This window comes from Schistocerca piceifrons, chromosome 1, assembly GCF_021461385.2.
Source record: "Schistocerca piceifrons isolate TAMUIC-IGC-003096 chromosome 1, iqSchPice1.1, whole genome shotgun sequence".
NCBI classification, from domain to species: Eukaryota; Metazoa; Arthropoda; class Insecta; order Orthoptera; family Acrididae; genus Schistocerca; species Schistocerca piceifrons.
This window is the reverse complement of record NC_060138.1, coordinates 1145770770-1145791585: the sequence shown is the minus strand read 5'-3', so window position 1 is coordinate 1145791585 and position 20816 is coordinate 1145770770. Positions and strand designations below refer to the sequence as shown.

Below are 20816 nucleotides of genomic sequence, written 5' to 3'. Positions count from 1 at the left end.
GATCGCAGATTCGAATCCTGTCTTGGGCATGGATGTGTGTGATGACCTTAGGTTAGTTAGGTTTAAGTAGTTCTAAGTTCTGGGGGACGATGACCTCAGATGTTAAGTCCCATAATGCTCAGAGTCATTTGAACCATTTTGAACCCAAAATTCCTACATTCTTATTCATCCGATGTATCATAAAAATTTATTATTCACACTACAGTTTTCAAACTACTGATCATAGCGATGCAATTAGTTTGTATGGAAACATTTTATTCATTAAAATATTTACAATTTTAGAGTCATGAAAACCTCGAGGAATTTAAAATTTGATCCCGCTAGTAACCGTTAGTTTCAACATTGACATATCTTGTTTGAAAGCCACAATTTTCCTGTTTGAAATAAACATTTTATTTTTTCCGAAACCAGATATTTCAAAAGCTATTCACTTCCAGAATTTTCTTTTTTATTTTTGCAGAGTATTTGGATTTTGAACGTAATTCGTCCTAAATCCGGTATTATCGTTTTTGAGTCATGATTTTTCTGTTGCCAAAACGTATAATTTCCCCAAAATAACATGCTAAAGAAATATCCAAATTATAAAATCAGAACTGTCGTAGCGCGCTTGAAGACCCCAGTGTGTATTAATAGTTTCACTTCATACAATAGGAGGTATTATTTTGCCATTTTATTTATTATACAGAGTGTAGTTAATCAAGACAACTTCAATGCCTAATCAGTTTTGTTTTACTTTTTCGACTTTTTTGTTATTATCTAAACTGTAATAGCTTATCATATTACTATTTTAACAATTTTATATCTTACATGCCTTTCTATAGCCATCGTGTAGGAGGTCAAAGTCAGCTGTAGACATGTATTCAGTCGGTCCAGACACTACGTGATTCGTTTTAATTCAGTCAGTGCTCGGGAGTAGTTGCTATATGCCGCTTTTGAATTTGTGCAACCACTCAGAGATTGTGCAGCTCACCTATGTAAGTTACGAAACTGATGTTAATACATTCCAATCAAGATAATTATTGAAATCGAGTTTAGTGTCACTAAATGTGAAGAAAATGAATATGTAAATTCTACAGTGTTGTGTATATTTATTCACTAGCAGCTGTACGGGTGACATTAAATAATCATAGGATGAAGATTCGTGAACATGCTTATCAACGAAATAAGAGGCATCAAAAACAGGTAGATAACGAAACTTCCTGACAGGTACATAACGCTTCATGCTGATCCAACACATTTCCCAAACATTGAATATGGACGTTTGATGGCTCCGAACGCAGTACTGAGAAACAATTGATAGAGCAAGCCATCTATATAATCTGCACTACCCACTGTGGAGCACTCAGGAACGTTTGATAGGAAATCAATATTCTTCAGTTGCGGGGATATTGATTCTTTATGTCGTAACTAATTTCGAGATGAGCCTTTTCATTCTCAGATGCTTCTGCGCAAAAGCGATGTTTTACGTTAGATGTATTTTGTAAGTTTAATACTACTTTGTGACTCTCAAAATAGTTCAAATGGCTCTGAGCACTATGGGACTTAACATCTGAGGTCATCAGTCCCCTAAAACTTAGAACTATTTAAACCTAACTAACCTAAGGACATCACACTCAACATGCCCGAGGCAGGATTCGAAACTGTGACCGTAGCGGTCGCGCGGTTCCAGACTGAAGCGCCTAGAACCGCTCGGTCACACCGGCTGGCTGTGACTCTCAGTAATTTATTTTGATGGCTTCAAGCTACGGCAACTGCATGGTAGTAAATGCGATAATGTAATTTATGACAATATTTTTCTCTGAATTTATATCCTGTATCATCTCTCGTCTCTCGTAACGATACATTCATCATAAAATTTTTTGAAGAGGAACATTTGGAAATTTGACCGGTTGCTACGAAACTACTTATGATGTACTAGTACGTCAGCCAATGGCTGAGGTAGAATTATATTCATACGTTATAGGCTGCTGACCCGAGAGTCTCTATCCCAATGGAAAAAAAATCATGCAGTTTCAGACAATTTTAATGTACGTAATTCAACCCAGAAGTTCCCAGAATTGACATGATGATGATAGTAGGATGATTAAGGGATTTAATATTTCTTGATTTAGTAGCAGTAACAAATAATGCTCATGTTCCAGCAACAAGACGAGTAACTAATGACGTAACTAAGTCAACGTTAGGTGGTATAGTACATCGAAATACAGCGTAATGGAAAGCATTGAATAAATCCATTGTATTGCTACAGAAATTAGAACTGCGATTCTGTAGATGTTGACAAAGGCGATAGTAAAAGCCCAAGGAAAACCGTTAGTGTATGAATGGAGTAAGAGGTTACGTAAACGACGAACAAGCACTGGAGATGATGCCGAGCCACGCGTCTACTTTCACCGTGACTAAAACATGGAGCACGCGGGACAAAACAGCTGCGGAGATTATTGATAACATCACGAATCATGAGTCCGTTTCACAGTATTCTGTTTGAGGGTTTGAAAGTGCATCGATTTGTTACCTAACTTTTTTGGCGTCATTCTGGAACACGTGTAACATTATGAAAGGACGACTCACTGCTAGAGTGGCGGAGCTGAATGTTTGTTGGTGGGCTTAGGGAGGAAGACACGCAAGGCAAGCATGAAATTCAGGTGCCTGTGCGACCAACTCGGGTTCTCACGAGGCTGTAGCGTGGCTGAGAGGGATAGAGATGAAACAGTGGCAGCTAAGATGGACGAAACGAAAAATGAATATTGTGTATTTTAACGAAATTAAGTTACAGACCCTACAAACATGATACAAAAAAAACCAAGTACATCAAAAAAATCACAGCGATGAGCTCATTGCAACTCCAGTGATTTTCTAGAATGGTTATTATAAAAGTTACCATTGTTTTAACCATGACGGATTATAAAAACAATAACAAATGAATCGCTGGAGCAATGTGATCGTATGAAAGTTTATGAAGTCAGTAAAGACCAAAACACGCTGGTTCATAAATCAAGTATGTATATAAAGAATTACAAAAGTATATTAAAAGTTAATATGTAAATGTGTAAATACAGGGTATCTCAAAAAGAATATATATTTTACAAAGGATTGTGTTGTCAAAACTAACGATCGCAGCAACAGACTCTGTTATTGGAAGAACGAATACATCATCTAACTTATACTCACTCTCGCTAGACGTTGGTTGATTTCTGTTTGACTGATTACCGCCACATGTTAGAAAATGGCTACTCCGCAACATAAATCGTGTCGTGTAATTCCGTGATTACAGTGCAAGGACGTTTCAGGTCGAGGTATTAAACTGATCCTCCAAATGGATGAAATATTCGCAGATCGTATCTACAGGTTAGGGAAGGATGGAGACGGAAGGCGGTCGTGCCCTTTCGAAGGAACCATACCGGCACTTGCCGTAAGTGGTTTAGGGGAGTCACGGAAAACCTAAATCAGGATGGTCGGACGTAGCTTTGAACAGTCATCCTTCGGAATGAGAGTCCAGTGTGTTAACCCCTGCGCTACCCCTCTCGACGGATGGAAAGAATTCGATTTCTCGCCAGAAGGGAGTGTGGGAGGGCTTTCAGTTTCATAGGGACGGCAGGAGGCTTTTCACGATATCTCAATGGCAGGTAGTGAGTGCTTTCTGGGTTGCAGTCAGTTTTCGCGGGAACTAGTCCTGTTTGCATAAATGCTCATTGTGGGCAGATCGTGGCACCAGTCCGCTTGCCACAGGCACGGATGCCGCCAGTCACCATAGCTTTCTCGTGAGGGTCCTTGAGGAATAAATTTGCCCATCTGTCCCCACATCAAAGACGAACCACATACTGTCACTTCAATGGCGTGAGCAAAGTCGTTACTTTCTCCAAATTATGGACTGCCCAATCGAAAATAACGCCCCTGCCATCAGACGTGGTGCAGACAGTGTTGGCCAATGGAGACAGACTGTTCGAAACCAGTACCAGCCTCATGAATCGTAGCGATGCTTTTTGCAAGGTTTGAGTGGGAAGTTTCTGCTGCTTTCCTCTGTTTCTGCGTAGGAGAGAGAACACATTCTTTTGTCAGATTGGCAAAAGCATTCAGTCTCCCGTCCAAGTGGAGCTTGGGAATTGCGGGAGTTCAGGACAGAACTCGAACTGAAGATGATTCGCTCCCGGGTCTGATTTGGGCCCTCTCACTGTAGTTGAAGAACGTGAGTTTCACTTAGGCTGTAGCGTATTCCAATTTCTGAGCAGCTTGAAGCCAAGTCACTTAATTATGCGACTTGACTCGTCAGCCCTGTACTATTTACAGGCATTTTATTTTAGCTTGAAACAGTCTTCAGAACACTGGTCTGTATTAATCATTCACATGATTAGTTAAATAAAAAGTTTTGTATTCTCAATCTGACATTTTGAAATTCCTAATGTCCTACAATTTCTCTATCGTTGGGTCATCCTTCAATAATAAATATGACCAGCTATATTTCCAGGATTTAGGCTTCGTTGTGACGGGTTCCCTTTGTTTGCAGTAACCTAGCACTATTTTTAAATATAAAAGAGATGTAGGGCTGATACGAGTACCCAAAGCTCGTATGTTTTCATAGCAGAGTAATTGGTGCACAAGCCACTCAGTCTTATTTCGATTGTTAGTAGTTATGTTGCCTGTGTCGTGCTCCACATGTAGGAACATCTTGCATACATCGTATTTAATTTCCGGAGACAATACATAAGGTAAATAAACGGCGATTTATGTCTTCTTAATAACACGAGGCACGTAGTTTTCAAAGTTAAGGACTTTCACTTTTTGTGGAATTAGATTAATTTTCTCAATTACGGACTAAATTTTCACTGGACTTAAGTTATTTGACTGTGCTCAGTGGTAATTCAGAATAACGAACTTTAGTTTTCGTCCTAGTTGATAGCGGGAAACTGCTCGTTGCGGACTTTAAATGTTAGATGCTGATTTTTCGTGAATTACTGTGCAGTTAAATGAACTTTGCTTTCACATATTTTTGTACTTGAAGCCCTACTCGCACTACAAAAATAGCTATTTTTTGTTTGTGTTTTGAATCCGCAATACATGTGAGGCCACTTTTCTCGTACGTGTAGCCTTTAGTAATAAATAATTATTTGGTTTAAAGCAACCCTCTGATTTCGCCAACATCATTATTTATAACTTCGTTTCGTTAATACGTTTATTTACTAAAAATGGTTGGAGGACTAGCTCCGTGTTAAACATATGGGCCTTAAGGCGCCGTATACGACCGACAACTTCTGACAACAAACGTTTCAAACTTAGTTCGTGAATTGCTAATACCGATAGTGGCATATAAAACCGCGCTAGTACACCCTGCATGTCTGAAATATTCGTCGGGGCCACAGATGCTACACCGGGACAGTACTTTTCAGGAGGAGTCGGACGACACATTACTTCCCCCCACATACATCTCGCGTATTGACCGCGAGCAGAAAATTCGACAAACTGGAGCCAATACAGAGGATTACCGACAATCATTCTTGCCGCGCACTATTCGCGAGTGGCACACAGTTGGACGGATCAGATAGTGGAACCGAAAGTACCCTCCGCCACACACCATTCGGTGGCTTGCGGAGTATGATGTAGATGTAGATGTAGAACTGAAGTAACCTTTCGGGACGTTCGACAGGAAGAACCATGTTCTATGTAGGGTCACAGAAACTACACTCTGTGACGTGTGTGCCTCTCTATAATCAGAAAATGAGTTTCCCAGGATTTGCGCGTGTTTATGAGTGTGTCATTTATTTTAAGGATTAAAATCCCGATTAATAAATGAAAGAGGGAAATTTGCTCCTTGCAGAAGGTAGCAAATGATTATAATATAACGATATCTAAAGTTAAAATTAAGATAATGGCTTTCCATGGTAAGAAGCATTTAAGAGCGAAAATAATAATTGCTAATAAACCACTAGAGCAAATGAATACTTTTAACTAACTGGGATGTGAGCTGTCATATACTATAGTGATGAAGTATGCAAACTGCAAAAATTTCAACAGTTGGTAGGTACCAATCGGAACCTCCCCAAAAAATTTTGAAAAGAGACAGTACTAAAATTTTACAATGTGATGGCAGTACCAGTTCTAAAGTAAGGGTCACAGACTTTGATTCTAACTGCCAGTCGAAGAAGGAGGATTGAGGCAGCAGAGATGAGAGTCCTAAGATCTATAGCTGGTTACCAACTCGTGGATCAGATAAGAAATAGTGAAATAATGAATGAACTGAGTGTCAAAAGCATACTTCAGAAAACAGAGGAGTTCAGTGCGAAATGGCACGAACACATTCAACTGATGTCAGAAGAACAAATACCTAAATTAATATACAAATATACAGCTCAAGAAGAGATGGGAAGATCAGCTGCATTCTGTTTGAAATTGGAACAGCCAAGGCCCCATAAACCAAAACCAGACATAATGATGATGATTAATAACTGACAATTAGTTTGCTGTTATTTTAGTGTTAAAACTCATATTTCATTTTGAGCAGACATATTAAAAAGTATCACACCCACATTTCACGTCCTGAACTTCTCGTTACAGGTTGACGTTTGCCGTCACAAGATAAAAGCATCTTAACTTAATAGAGATCCCAATACTGGTTATTAAAAGCATTCATCAAGCCGTTTAGAAAGACGTTCTATGTTGCGGAGGCTTTGGTTTTTGCATCTGTTATAGTGGAAGTTTCAGGGAAAGTATACGATCACTGGTGACAGTGTACCTTCACTGGCCCATTTAGTGAAAGTGCATTACTGATTCCAGTTCTGTCAGACAATACACATTGACTAGGGATAGTGCACTGTCACTAGTGAGTGTATACTTTCACTGCCAAGAGGTAAGAACTGTGAACCATGGCTGTATAACAGAACTTCATACTTCGAAAGTGTTTATAAGTGACTCGTACTTTTCTCTGTCCACGAGGGCAGAATTATAACTGAGATTTCCACATTCCACCCTAAGATGTTCGTAGAAATTCACTGATTCAACCGTAGCTGCACTGATTTGAACTGTTAACTGCACTACTGTCAACCACAGCTGCACTACTGTAAACGGTAACTGCACAAATGTCAACCATAACTGTACACCTGTTTAACATAACAATAACGAACTGACGACAATTACATTCATGCTGATTTGTGGTAGCATTGTTGGACGCCCCGTCAATAACCCGGGAGCAGCGATGGTACACCTTCACTGGTGGGTAATATGCCACTGTACACTTTCCCCAGCCCAGTACAGTGATGGTTCACCTTCACTAGTGCGTGGCTTTTTTTCAGTTTAAGGTAAGCTCTCACTGATCACTTTGGTGATGGTGTGCATCCACTAGGGAAGGTTTACCTTCCCTAATCTTCCGCTTCCACTATAACACATCAAATGATGTCGCTAAAATTTTGCAACTGAGAGGTACTTAATGTATTCTCCTCCTTCGTTTAGTACAATTAGGGGACGCACCTGGATAGCCATGGGCGTTAGCTCGCCGCTACCGGGATTCAGGGAGATGTGCCGGCCTCGAATCGAATACGGCAGACAGATTAACGTCAAGGGCCACATCCAACTGCGCGAATACCGGCCTGCTACCTGCATCCCGCCTTAGTTACCTGATTCATAAACATTTCGAAAGAAATGTTCTTACACTTTCACGTGGAATATCACTAGATACAGACAAATAAGGCACATAAATCCGTCTTGGGGGGTGGGGGGGCATTATGGCAGCAAAGGCAACTGGCCACCCTACACCACTAACATGGCCACTCCAGATTAACATGCCGCTTACGTGAATATACGGGATAAGGCCAGAAGAAAAAACAAATTAGTGCAATAATATTGGGAACGCAATACTACTTTTCTACTCTGACTCCAGTTGCACTATGCGATCAAAAGTATCCGGACACCCCCAAAAACATACGCTTTTTATAGTAGGTGCATTGTGCTGCCACCTACTGCCAGGCACTCCATATCACCGACCTCAGTAGTCATTAGACATCGTGAGAGAGCAAAATGGGGAGCTCCGCGGAACTCACGGACTTCGAACGTGGTCAGGTGATTGGGTGTCACTTGTGTAATACGTCTGTACCCGAAATTTCCACATTCCTAAACATCCCTAGGTCCACTGTTTCCGATGTCTTAATGAGGTGGAAACGTGAAAGGCCACGTACAGCACGAAAGCGTACAGGTAGATCTCGTCTGTTGACTGACAGAGACCGCCGACAGTTGAAGAGGGTCGTAATGTGTAATAGGCAGACATCTATCCAGACCACAACACAATAATTCCAAACTGCATCGGAATCCACTGCAAGTGCTACCACAGTTAGGCGGGAGGTGGGAAAACTTGGATTTCATGGTCGAGAGGCTGCTAGTAACCCACATATCACGCCAGTAAATGGCAAACGACGCCTCGCTTGATGTAAGGAGCGCAAACATAGGACGATTGAACAGTGGAAAAACGTTGTGTGGAGTGACGAATCACGGTACACACTGTGGAGATCCGATGGCAGGGTGTGTGTATGGCGAATGCCCAGTGAACGTCATCTGCCAGTGTGTGTAGTGCCAACAGTAAAATTCGGAGGCGGTGGTGTTATGGTGCGATCGTGTTTTTCATTGAGGGGGCTTGCAGCCCTCGTTGTTTAGCGTGGCACTATCACAGCACAGGCCTACATTGATGTTTTAAGCACCTTCTTGCTTCCGACTGTTGAAGGGGATGGCAACTGCATCTTTCAACACGATCGAGCACCTGTTCATAATGCACGGCCTGTAGTGGAGTGGTTACACGACAGTGATATCCCTGTATTGGACTGACCTGCACAGAGTCCTGAGCTGAATCCTATAGTACACCTTTGGGATGTTTTGGAACGCCGACTTCGTGCCAGGCCTCACCGACCAACATCGAAACCTCTCCTCAATGCAGCATTCGGTGAAGAATGGGCTGCCATTCTCCAAGAAACCTTCCAGCGCCTGATTGAACGTATGCCTGCGAGAGTGGAAGCTGTCATCAAGGCTTAGGGTTGGCCAACACCATATTGAATTCCACCATTACCGATGGAGGGCGCCAAGAACTTGTAAGTCATTTTCAGCAAGGTGTCCGGATACTTTTGATCATATAGTGTGTATTTCAAGAGGGACGAAGGCCAGAGCTCTCACTTTCTGGCTACATGTCACAGGAAGACAACAACATCCAACACCATTACCTGAAGATGACGGAAAAGTATTCAGCTGTAAAATGGAAAGCTTTAGCTACGCCATCCGACTCAACGCCCGAAAGCCTCAGAAACGTATTCTGTATTGGAAAAGTCTTAAATAGCAAATATTTTAAGTTTTTAGAAGACATAGAAAATCAAAGACATTTAATAATCCATCTTTCTTCATGGAGTGTAAACGGGAATGCACTACTTCTTCTCTACTCTGACACCAGTTTTATTTCGAGAAGGCCGAAGGCCGGCGCAGTGAGCAGCTGTTGGATGGAACGGTGCAGTTACCCTGGTGTGTGGACGAGGGTGCTTGGCGCTGGTAACGCTCCTCGTCCGGCAGTTTCTCGCCGTCCCCCAGGCTGTAACCGAAGCCGCCGCCGCCGCCGCCGCTGTACCTGCACGCACAGACACATACACACGCAAGCGGGTAGGACATTGGGTAAACGTTAGCGGAATAGAAATACTGTATATTGCAAAACACATCCTGATATGCAAGATCATTTTTATTCTCGTCTTGATCAGCATGCAGGTATAATACATGATCATTTACAAAATGCTTTTTTTAAAAGGATACACCGCCATTTGACTGTTTTGTTGTTTATTTAAGTGCAACCCAGTTTTCGGTATTTTATGCCTTTTTAAAATATTTGATTTTATGTCTTTAACATATATTTTATGTTTTTAACGTATATTAACATATAACTCAGCTTGACAAAATGTTAAGTGTCCTGCAATATATGTTAAAAACACGAAATCAGATTCTTGGAAATGGTATAAAAGGCAAAAACTTGGACTGTATTTAAATAAACAATAAAACAGTCAAATGGCGGTATGTTCCTTCAAAAATATTGTATGACAGTTGCTGAGCAACATCAAAAACTGTTTCGAAAAGGGTGATGCCTTTTCAAGTTTGAAACAAAGCGAAAATCTGCTTCTAAATTCCTATCTTTGATATGCTGGACGAGATCAGAATTGCAGTTTGAACGTGTCTATATTACTAAATGAAAAAAAAAAAACGGTCATCGGATACCAGCTGTAGGTTGCCTATCTAACAGTTTCTAGGGGCCAAATAAGTTGATTTTTAGTATTTCAAGTAATTACTGACCGATTTATTAAAAATTAAAATGCTGCCATTACTTATTCATTAACTGGTATAATATTAAGTTAAAGGTTTAATACTGTTGGTCAATTTATGTCTTGAGGCAGCATTCTCACAGCGTGAAAATGACTCGGACTATATTCATCCACAATTTGAGGATAAGAGAGCTCAGCCACTTCCAATAAACTTTACATAATTTAAAACCTTTTGGAAACATTTCTTCCCTGACACCTTTCCTCCCTTTCCTCTTCCCAAAGCACTGAAAAAAATATCGCTTACTATATTTCCACTGTTCATGCGGTAAAACTTCAGCGTCAGAAACGACGTTTTAAGTTTTTACTTCTTCACTACTAATTCTATTCGCAAAAAATTGAGTACAGTATCCACATATACATATAATGAAGACACCAACAAAATAATATCATTATATGACATATAGTTTGGAGGAAAACCAAACTTTTAAAAAAATGAAAATAGCTCTCAGCCTCTGCTGTACAAATATTTACAGAATTTAGAAGACAGTCTCCTACTACTGTGCCATATTGGTCTTCGATTACGGAAATTAAAAAGAATCGGTGTCATTATAATTGGCATTATACTTCGTACAGAAATGTGACGTACTTTTGATACATTTAGCACATAGTTTACAGAGCTTACCGTTTGTAATGAAACTGTTGATGGTATTTCCGAGTCATTTAGAGTCCACGGCATTCACTCGTTTGCAACTAAGTTGTTGTTGTTACTTCCTATTACTTTATCCTCCTGAACACCGACAGCGAGTAATCGCAATAAGTAACATCCGCGTCGGCTTCCCATAATTAAGAAAATTAACAGCACTGGCTTGGAACGAAGAATCGGTGGGATTTTACCGGATTATGAGCGCCGCTCCTCGGGTGTTCGTTGGACTACCGATATTGTAGCTTCATGTACGGTGAAAGTTCTTCATTAGGGTTTTGGATCTTTGACCCGAAATGTTTTTACACGCTTAACGTCAAATACTTAATGCACTGACTCATCTGTAAACTAACGAGACGTGTGACGAACTGACTGAATAGGCGTTGGTCTTCCTCCAACGGAAACTGTTTAGAGCTTTACACAACTTCAAATTATAATTTTGTACCTATCGGTCGTTTCAAACATAGAATATATTTTCAAGTTTTAAACAAATAGGAAGAATGGTCATCGTTGAATGCACGAGGAACTTGTACCTGAATATGATCATGTAATGGTTTGTGTTGTGATTGTGTTAAACATGACTTTCATAACAGTACATAGTAATGCTTACTCTGCAATATACACGTAAGTGTTTGGGAGAGAATGCACAGAAACACTTGTAGATTATTTCTCTATCGTTTCAAACCAGAACAGCACGTGGCAAGAATGAACACGCAAAACTTTCCGAGAGAGATCTGATTTCTCTTATTTCATCACGATGGTCGTTGCTCCCAATCTAGCTATGAGTCAGCAAAAGAACTAAAGGGCCACTTTTTTGAAATCCGTCATTTCCCTCCACCGCGAGCAGAAGTTTTCAATTTAGCTCAGAGGTCATCAGTCCCTAAGCTTACACACTACTTAACCTAAATTATCCTAAGGACAAACACACACACCTATGCCCGAGAGAGGACTCGAACCTCCGCCGGGACCAGCCGCACAGTCCATGACTGCAGCGCCTAAGACCGCTCAGCTAATGCCGCGTGGCAATGGCGTTGCAGTTCCCTCGTGTCCTTAGAGAAGAGGTGAATCTTCCGGTGGGGGGAGAGGGAGGGGGGGGGGTGTCGGAAATGTCAAAGGCTGTCAAAAACGTCGTCATACTATTGCACACTGCACTGCAATCTGTCGTTTTCGACTGCGAAATGTGTAAAACCAAAACCTCAAAGGAAGAGATGGTTTCATTGATGCCCAGTGTGCCACCTCCCGAAGACTTTTCGTGTCGATTCTGAGCACTAGTACGTCTTAAATGTTTTCCTGAACCACGCATAACGGAACCACGTGATTTAAATGCTGGGCGTCGCGATTCTGACTCCCTTCACCGAGACATCAACAGACAAGGAGAGATGTGGTTAAGCGATGTGTGCCCACATCCCATACCAAGTTTACGGTGGCGTTGGGCAGAATTTTGATGAAATTTTGTGCAAATGTGACGTTATTATCCCATCATACCTTACTTAAACTTCTGAGTTCTGACCTTCTGTCACATCTGTCGACGCCATCTTGCTGTTTGCAGCATTCTGGGAACCCGAGAGTGAGGTTGCAGGGCACCACCCTTCTGCATCACTATAGAGGAAGGCTGTAGGCAAACTTAAGCCTAATTTCACATTTTTTGTTGCCGTGTGGGAAAACATTATAGTTTCAGAGAAATGGTCCTTTAATTCTTTTGCACAGAGCAGTTTGCCATTCGGAAGAGAAATTTGGCGATTGAGATTTCGTGAAAAATTCTCACTGCAACGTTACAGCAGTGGAGCATCATCTATCGAGAACGACTGATGTGGTTTTCTGACTCTTGACTAGCACGTGAAATGTTCGAGAATCTGCCTAGGACAGCAAAGTCTATGATGAGAAGAAACAGTTTCCTGCAGAGTGAAAATTGCTGTAGGTAAGCAGAGTCCTACAGCCATGGGCTCATTTCGAGTGCCCGGTCTTTCAAGTGTCTTTAGTCTACGCCATTTATCTGACCGTGCAAAGGGGATTTACAGTTTAACGTGGAAGACGAACTACGTGTCGTTCTTGGGTATTCATCAAGGCTAGGTTAAAAGTACAGGGTGCGTCAAAAAAATGTATACACACTTTGAACTGTCATAGACGATTTATTTCCCGTTCTACAATGTTAAATATGTGAGAGAAAGTAATGTTATGTTCCTTCAACAGGTGGCAGCAGTGGCAAGGAAGTAACTGCAATATGACGGACGTGCGTTTGAGCTTTCAAGAGCGGAAGCAGATAATTAAGTGGTAGTGGAAGTTTGAGAATGTAGCTGCGGTTCGAAGACAGTGGAGAAGTGAGTATGGTACAGAACCACCTTCAAGGTTAACAATTACACGTCTACGAGATAAATTCGAAATTCATGGAACAGTGTGTGATGTGCATAAACGTCGATCAGGGCAAACTCCTACAGCTACAAGTGATGATTCTACAACTGCGATCTTGGAACTGTTTCAGCGTTCGCCTCAAGAATCTTCAAGGCAAGCGGCACGTGAGAGTAATGTAAGTGCTAGTAGTGTGCTACGCATTCTGAAGAAAGGCAGGTTTCGTGTGTACATTCATTCCTAGGCTGGTGCAACAGCTAAGTGACGACGATCCAGATCGAAGGTTAGAATTTTGTGAATGGGTTCAGGAGATGATGAGACGTGAACTGGGATTTATGGGTAGCATAATTTGGTCGGATGAAGCCCAGTTCAAACTCAATGGAACTGTCAATAGGCACAACTGTGTGTACTGGGCTGAAGATAATCCTCACATTACAGTTGAAAAGGCTGTGAATTTGCCTGGGGTAAATGTGGTGTGGTTTGTCTGCAAGGGGACTCATTGGGCCTTTCCACTTCGAAGTTACTGCTACTGGAGAAACGTACATAACAGTGCTTGCTGACTCCATATTTCCTGCCATTCGTGCTTTATACGATAGTGATGAGTTTTATTTCCAACAAGATGGCGCCCCACCGCATTGTCATTGGGACGTACGACCATACCTGGATCACAATGTGCCAGGCCAGTGGATAGGACGAAGGGGACCAATCGAGTTTCCTGCACGCTCTCCAGACCTCACGTCGCTGGATTTCTTCTTATGGGGCACAGCAAAAGATGAGGTGTACAAACGTAAACCACGTAACCTGGACACACTTTGGAATGAGATTCAGGCGGTGTATGCAGAAATCTCATAGGACACTTTGGTACGATGTACGGAATCAGTGGTGACTCGTACTCAGAAATGTACTGATGCTGAAGGCCACCAGTTTGAACATTAATCACATTTGCAAAGTACATTTATTTTTCCAATTGGATTTTAAGCTTTCCATTTCCAGGCATTTAACATTGTAGAACGGGAAATAAATTTTCTATGACCATTGAAACCGTGTATACATTTTTGACGCACTCTGTATATTGAAAATTTCCATGGTCTGACCGTGATTGGTCTCGAGACGCGCGCTCTACCAGTAGACCACGGGGCCGTCAGCTTGTAACGCCGGAAATGCATATCCTCCTATTTCCATCTATTGTACTATAAATTTTTTTCCTTATTTTGTTACCTGAAGATATGACATTTCTGTGTCTTTATGTATTGTAATTGCTTTATTATTTGCATATATATATCTTTATGCATTTATGTCGCTGTATAATTAGTTGTAAATATTATTTGTATTTTTGCGCTGCGTCTGGCCTAGGGAAAATTATGCTATCGAACGATTACATCGATAGGTCGTGTGGAGAACCAAAGTGATTAGGATCTTTGGTAGTGTTAACTCTGCCGGATGGAGCGCGGGCTGAAGGAGTCTGGCTGGAGTAGGGCGGTTGAGCAGGTGTGTTGTGTGACGCTCCCACGAGTTGCCGCGCTTTCGGCGTTTGGCAGCATGTAATTGCGCTCGACTTGCTATGATAGTTTCTGACACGGTATCACGGACGGGAAGCATTAGCTGGCGCACATCAAGAGCCCGTTTCGCCTGGTGACCGTGTCGAGAAGAAGGCGCGCCAACATCCAGCTTCTGCAACAGCGACGGCCGACAATGAGTGACTGTCGCCCCCTCCTCGACCGACGACTTCAAACCTTCAATCAACCAACAAGGAAGACTGGAAGCACGTAAAGTTTTAGAACTGTATGGCAGACCTCAGCTTTTCAAACTGTTCCATTTGCCTCACAAAATTACAGCAACTTAGCATGAACCTTTGTTGCTCATTGTCCCAATTGCATTACCAAGCAGGGTCCCTTCCTTTGCCGGAATGAATCAGAGTGTCGTTGAAATTCAAACGCCAGCATTAAAGTAATATCATTCCATTTCACTGCTTTAATTTCAAAGTTCAGTTAAAGTATTCATAGCTGGCTACAATATTTAGATTACACAAGCACAAATTAAGAGTGCGAGTTTTGTTACCATATTTTAGCTTAGCTGTGACTGCAGCTCAGCTTGATACGTACTAAATTTTACTATTGTTAATTGTCCAGAGTCATTTAATTCAAGTTCAAAGTTAAATCTCTTATTTCTAAATTGCGTAGATTCAAGTAGCTTTTGAAATGATTGTTGAGGTAGCCCAAGACTAACCTTATTTTATTGAATTTCGTAGTGCTTCAGAAACAAAGTTCAATATTAATTTCAGTCACTAAATTAACTTTCAATTTTCCGGTTTTATTAATTATTTTGCTAAATTAAGTCAGAGTGCAGCGAAATTTATTACTTCTGACAAACATTCAGTTTTCACACAACACGTGTCAACCTTCAGTTGCCACGCTTTTAGTGCTAAATATATGTGCATTAATCTTTCATTTTCAGTTATTATAGTAGTTGTCCATGGGACTGGCGACCGTAATTTTCCCCAAATCTCAAACATCTAATTAACGCCAATTAATTGTTAACGTAACGACCGCACATTTACTTTCTTTAGTAACTTTACTCCTTTTCAAAATTAATTTCCACCAATTTCATTTGCATTTTTCCTTTCATTTAGATGTAACCCTTTCCTCTCTCTTTACCGGCAGATTAACTTGGGTGACGATTGCTTTTCCCAGTTTGCGGTTTAATTTTTCACTGTCATTAAGGTCGATAAGTGAGGGGGAGGTTACAAGCTAGCGCAGTAGACGAGAGGTGGCTGACCTGGGCGGCATGCTGCCGTGCGGCCCGTCTCCGCCCGCCCACTTGGGCCAGTCGGTGCCGTCCAGGGGGCGGCGGCCCGCCCACGCCAGGTCGTCCTCGCCTCCTTTCCTCCCGTCTCCGGCCCCGTCGCTGCCGCCCTCTTCGCCGCCGTCTTTGTCTTCATCGTGTCGATCGCCGGCGCCTTCTCCGTGCTCACCGTCTCGATCGTCGGTGTCCTCTTCCCTGTTACTTCTCACGTGGTCCTCTGGTGCGTGGCTACCCTACAAGTACAAACGAAACATTGCTACTACTAATAAAACTTGCTGGCAGACAGATTAGGACTGCGCCAGACAGGACCTGAACCCTCAAACTTGGCCTTTCACGGGCAGCTGCTCTATCGACTGCGCTATCCCAGCATTACTCAAGACCCATCCTCACAGCTTTACTTCTGGCATTATCTCATCTCCTACCGTCAACAATTCTACATCTACATCTACATACATACTCCGCAATCCACCATACGGTGCTTGGCGGAGGGTACCTCGTACCACAACTAGCATCTTCTCTCCCTGTTCCACTTACAAACAGAAAGAGAGAAAAATGACTGCCTATAGCCTCTGTACGAGCCCTAATCTCTCTTATCTTATCTTTGTGGTCTTTCCGCGAAATATAAGTTGGCGGCAGTAAAATTGTACTGCATCAGCCTCAAATGCTGGTTCTCTAAATTTCCTCAGTAGCGATTCACGAAAAGAACGCCTCCGTTCCTCTAGAGACTCCCACCCGAGTTCCTGAAGCATTTCTATAACACTCGCGTGATGATCAAACCTACCAGTAACAAATTTAGCAGCCCGCCTCTGAATTGCTTCTATGTCCTCCCTCAATCCGACCTGATAGGGATCCCAAACGCTCGAGTTGTACTCAAGAATAGGTCGTATTAGTGTTTTATAAGCGTTCTCCTTTACAGATGAACCACATCTTCCCAAAATTCTACCAATGAACCGAAGACGACTATCCGCCTTCCCCACAACTGCCACTACATGCTTGTCCCACTTCATATCGCTCTGCAATGTTACGCCCAAATATTTAATCGACGTGACTGTGTCAAGCGCTACACTACTAGTGGAGTATTCAAACATTACGGGATTCTTTTTCCTATTCATCTGCATTAATTTACATTTATCTACATTTACAGTTAGCTGCCATTCTTTACACCAATCACAAATCCTGTCCAAGTCATCTTGTACCCTTCTACAGTCACTCAACGACGACACCTTCCCGTACACCACAGCATCATCAGCACTTCAAACTTTAAACTCTGCTGCAGAGTGAAAATTTCATTCTGGAAACAATCAACTAGGGTGTGGCTGTGTGTTGAAGAGAAACAAGCGCTGTATCATGTGTGATACACAGAGACGAGCGAATGCGCCGGGACTTACCCCAGTTCACCGCTAGTAGCGCCACGTCAACTTAACGCGTCTGCGCGTAGCGCAAAAGCATTGCACCGTAATTAAGTATAAAATTAAAAGTCAAAATTTTATGTTCAAACTTTATCAACATACATTTTATTGTAATAACATTTTAGAGGTCAAGTCATAAAGTAATTAAATCAATAGTTGTCGTAAAAATACAGTTTTAAGGAAAAAAGTGGCGCTAAATAATGAAGTTAGAAAACCAGAATTTGGTCAGCATGTGCCTATGGAGGTCATAAATAAGTAGTGCAAGTTCCCAAACAAAAGAACTAAAATTACAGCCAGAATCCACGTTTTAAGAAAAATTGAAGGCGCTAAATATTAGACACGATAATGAAGATGAAGTCCCATAGTCCTTGACAGAGCGTAGGGGACGATGCGGGAGACCTGCACCGCTGTACTAAGCAAGGTCCTAGCGGAGATGGCTTGCCATTGTCTTCCTCCGACAGTAATGAATATGAATTATGATGATGAAGACGACACAACAACACCCAGTCATCTCGAGGCAAGTGAAAATCCCTGACCCGCCGGGAATCGAACCCAGGACCCCGTGCTTAGGAAGCCAGAACACTACCGCGAGACCACGAGCTGCGGATGTATTAGACTTAGGATCGTGAAAATTTGTAAGATGCTTCAGGTTAACCTAAAATAATAACTAAGAGACCACATTAAGCTACCTCTCATAGTTTTGGAGTAATTTAAGGAAAACCAAATTTGTAACCAAAATATACTCATTTGTAGTAGATTAGGTACCTGTAATTTTAATGATAGAAAATTTTGGTTACAGCAGATGATAAAACCTACTAAATAATGGAGCTATAACAAATTTTAGAATTATAGTATTAATAACAGCCAATACAAGTTCTGTTAAAGTTATAGTTCAGAGGTAACGATCTACCGTTGGTTCCACTATAAAAGTTGTAGAAGGCAAAGTTTTTATTCAAGTGAACTGAAATTTTTTCTGTGATTTGAGCCAACTTACCTGAATGCATGTAAAAATTGAGAAGATTCTAAATTAATTCATAACTTGGTTATTAAAGATTATGTGCCCGAGAAAGCGGTCGTTCAGGGGCTGCTGTCGTGTGCATAAGACAGATGACAGCTGATGTTCCCTTGGTCGTCCGCTGCGGCACATATATAAATATAGCCCGAGAGGCAGGAAGAAGGTTCACCGTCACACTCCATCGTTCACCAGTGCCATCGTCTTCTTCAGTTTTGTGCGTCGTATCAACAGTTTGCAGTGTGGATTATCGTCGAGTGTGAACGGGTCCGTGTTTGCCTTTATGTGTCTACTGTTTTATTGCCCACCGTTCTGTAACTTATGCGTCTTCTCAGTGTTTCTTCTCTTTGTCTATTCTATGGCTGAAGAGCGGCGTAGAATGCTGCTGACAGCCTGCCTGTTGTACATGTTTAAAATAACAATAAAGAAAAAAAAACAGGAAGAAGGTTCACTTAGCACTCAGCCACTGTAAGATCCACGTCCGTTAAACGTCGGGTCGCGCTCTGCCTCGGATGACGTCAGAGACTGACTATGCCAAATCGCATATTTTCTGTAGTAACTGATAATGAACTCGCGAGGACTGCACACAGTCCTGGATCACTTAGAATTCGCTAAAGTAACTGTTAGTGTGCCGATCGTGACAATTACAAATCCGGGAGGCAAGTGGTAACTGTTATTTCCACTTTCGTGGCGAACATTTACTTTGAACATTTATTTGAGTATTAGTAGTCAGGGCGAAGGACTATTTGGTAGGAACGGAGGACTATTTGGTAGGAACGTACAGTAGAAGAAACCTCTGAACTAATAATAGTGCTGTTTAAGATAGAAAGATTTACTGTCAATTGAACATAGTGACTTTCAAAGTGTTGTACGAGAGATATTTTACTAAATATATGTACGTTTGAACTACAAATGTATACCTTCATTTATAATCACAGCCCAGATACCACTAATAGAAAGAGAATAGAAACATTTCTTTCAGTGGGCTGGACCAAAATGTGGCCGTGCAGACTGGAAACAAAGGTTAGTATGGTCGCCATCGCTGTCTGGCTGACCACAAACTTAGTTACCAAGCTCCCGTAAGAAAGACGACGAACAACAATAAGCAACTATCATCATTTATAATTAAACCCGCCGCCACACAGTATCTCCGCAGTATCCTTTCTTCTAGGACTGCTAGTCGTGCAGATCAGGAAGGAGAACTTAAGTGAAAGTAGGAGATGTATTGGTGTACGCAAAACTGTGAGAAAAGGTCATGAGTCGTACATAGGTAGCTCAGTTGGTAGATCTCTTGCCCGCTAGCGTGATGGAATCAGAGTTCGAGTCCCGTTCTGTCACACGGTTTAAATCTGCGAGGAAAGTTCATATCAGGGCACACTCGGCTGCAGAGTGGAAATTTTATTCTAGGCTCACTACTAACACTGTTATACTACATTCCACTCATTGAGAAATTTCAGTGAGCAACTTACTGTCTAAAAATTAAAGAATAGAATCACCAATTTCGTAAGCAGTAAATACCCAGTGAAGGTAGAGACGTTGGGCGCTGAAGTCTGGAGTGAAGCTCAAGTTCTACCTCATTTTAAAGGTCAAAATCTTAAACATGGCTGCGATTCAGCAACGGTATAAATCTGAAGGGGTTGAAAAAATCAGCCAACTAGCTGCAAGCCAAAGGTTTATTTAACCCTTGACCTAGGTTTAGATATTTATATAATTTTATATGTGACAAGAGCCACTTGGTGCAACTAATGCAATTTACCACCATGTGATGTAACAAGGCCCTCTCCTGAAGAAGATATTTTTGTAAATATAGAAATCTAGGTCAAGGGCTAAACAAACTTTCTTTTTTTTTCTTTTTCTTTTTTTTTGCAAATGCTTAGCTGATTTTTTTCAACATCTTCATTTCAAAGATGTAATAAAATGGAACACCTACAGCTCTCTTTAATATGTTATTTATTATATGGCTACCAATTTCAGTGATTCAGTAAACCATCTTCAGGCCTCAATTGACGGGGTTAACTCCAATCGTAGACACAATTCATCAGTAGGCAACATCTATGACCTCGTTTTCGCAGACTACCTGTAACAACAGTGTTGTGTCTTCAATCATCAACTACACTATGTGATCATAAGTATCCTGACACCCCCAAAAACACACGTTTTTAATAGTAGGTGCATTGTGCTGCCACCTACTGCCAGGTGCTCCATATCAGCGACCTCAGTGGTCATTAGACATCGTGAGAGAGCCGAATGGGGCGCTCCGCGAAATTGACGGACTTCGGATGTTG

General features: G+C 41.6%; 1 protein-coding gene across 1 annotated transcript in view; it reads right to left on the bottom strand.

Annotated features, from left to right (window-relative positions):
• The window catches only part of LOC124778710, a 188921-nt gene that overhangs the window by 67504 nt on the left and 100601 nt on the right, over positions 1–20816 (bottom strand). Inside the window, exons 5-6 of the mRNA XM_047253662.1 lie at positions 16084–16343; positions 9477–9583 (exon numbers count right to left, since the gene is read on the bottom strand). Of these exons, the coding sequence (XP_047109618.1) occupies positions 9477–9583; positions 16084–16343 (367 nt within the window). The remainder of the gene's footprint in view (positions 1–9476; positions 9584–16083; positions 16344–20816) is intronic.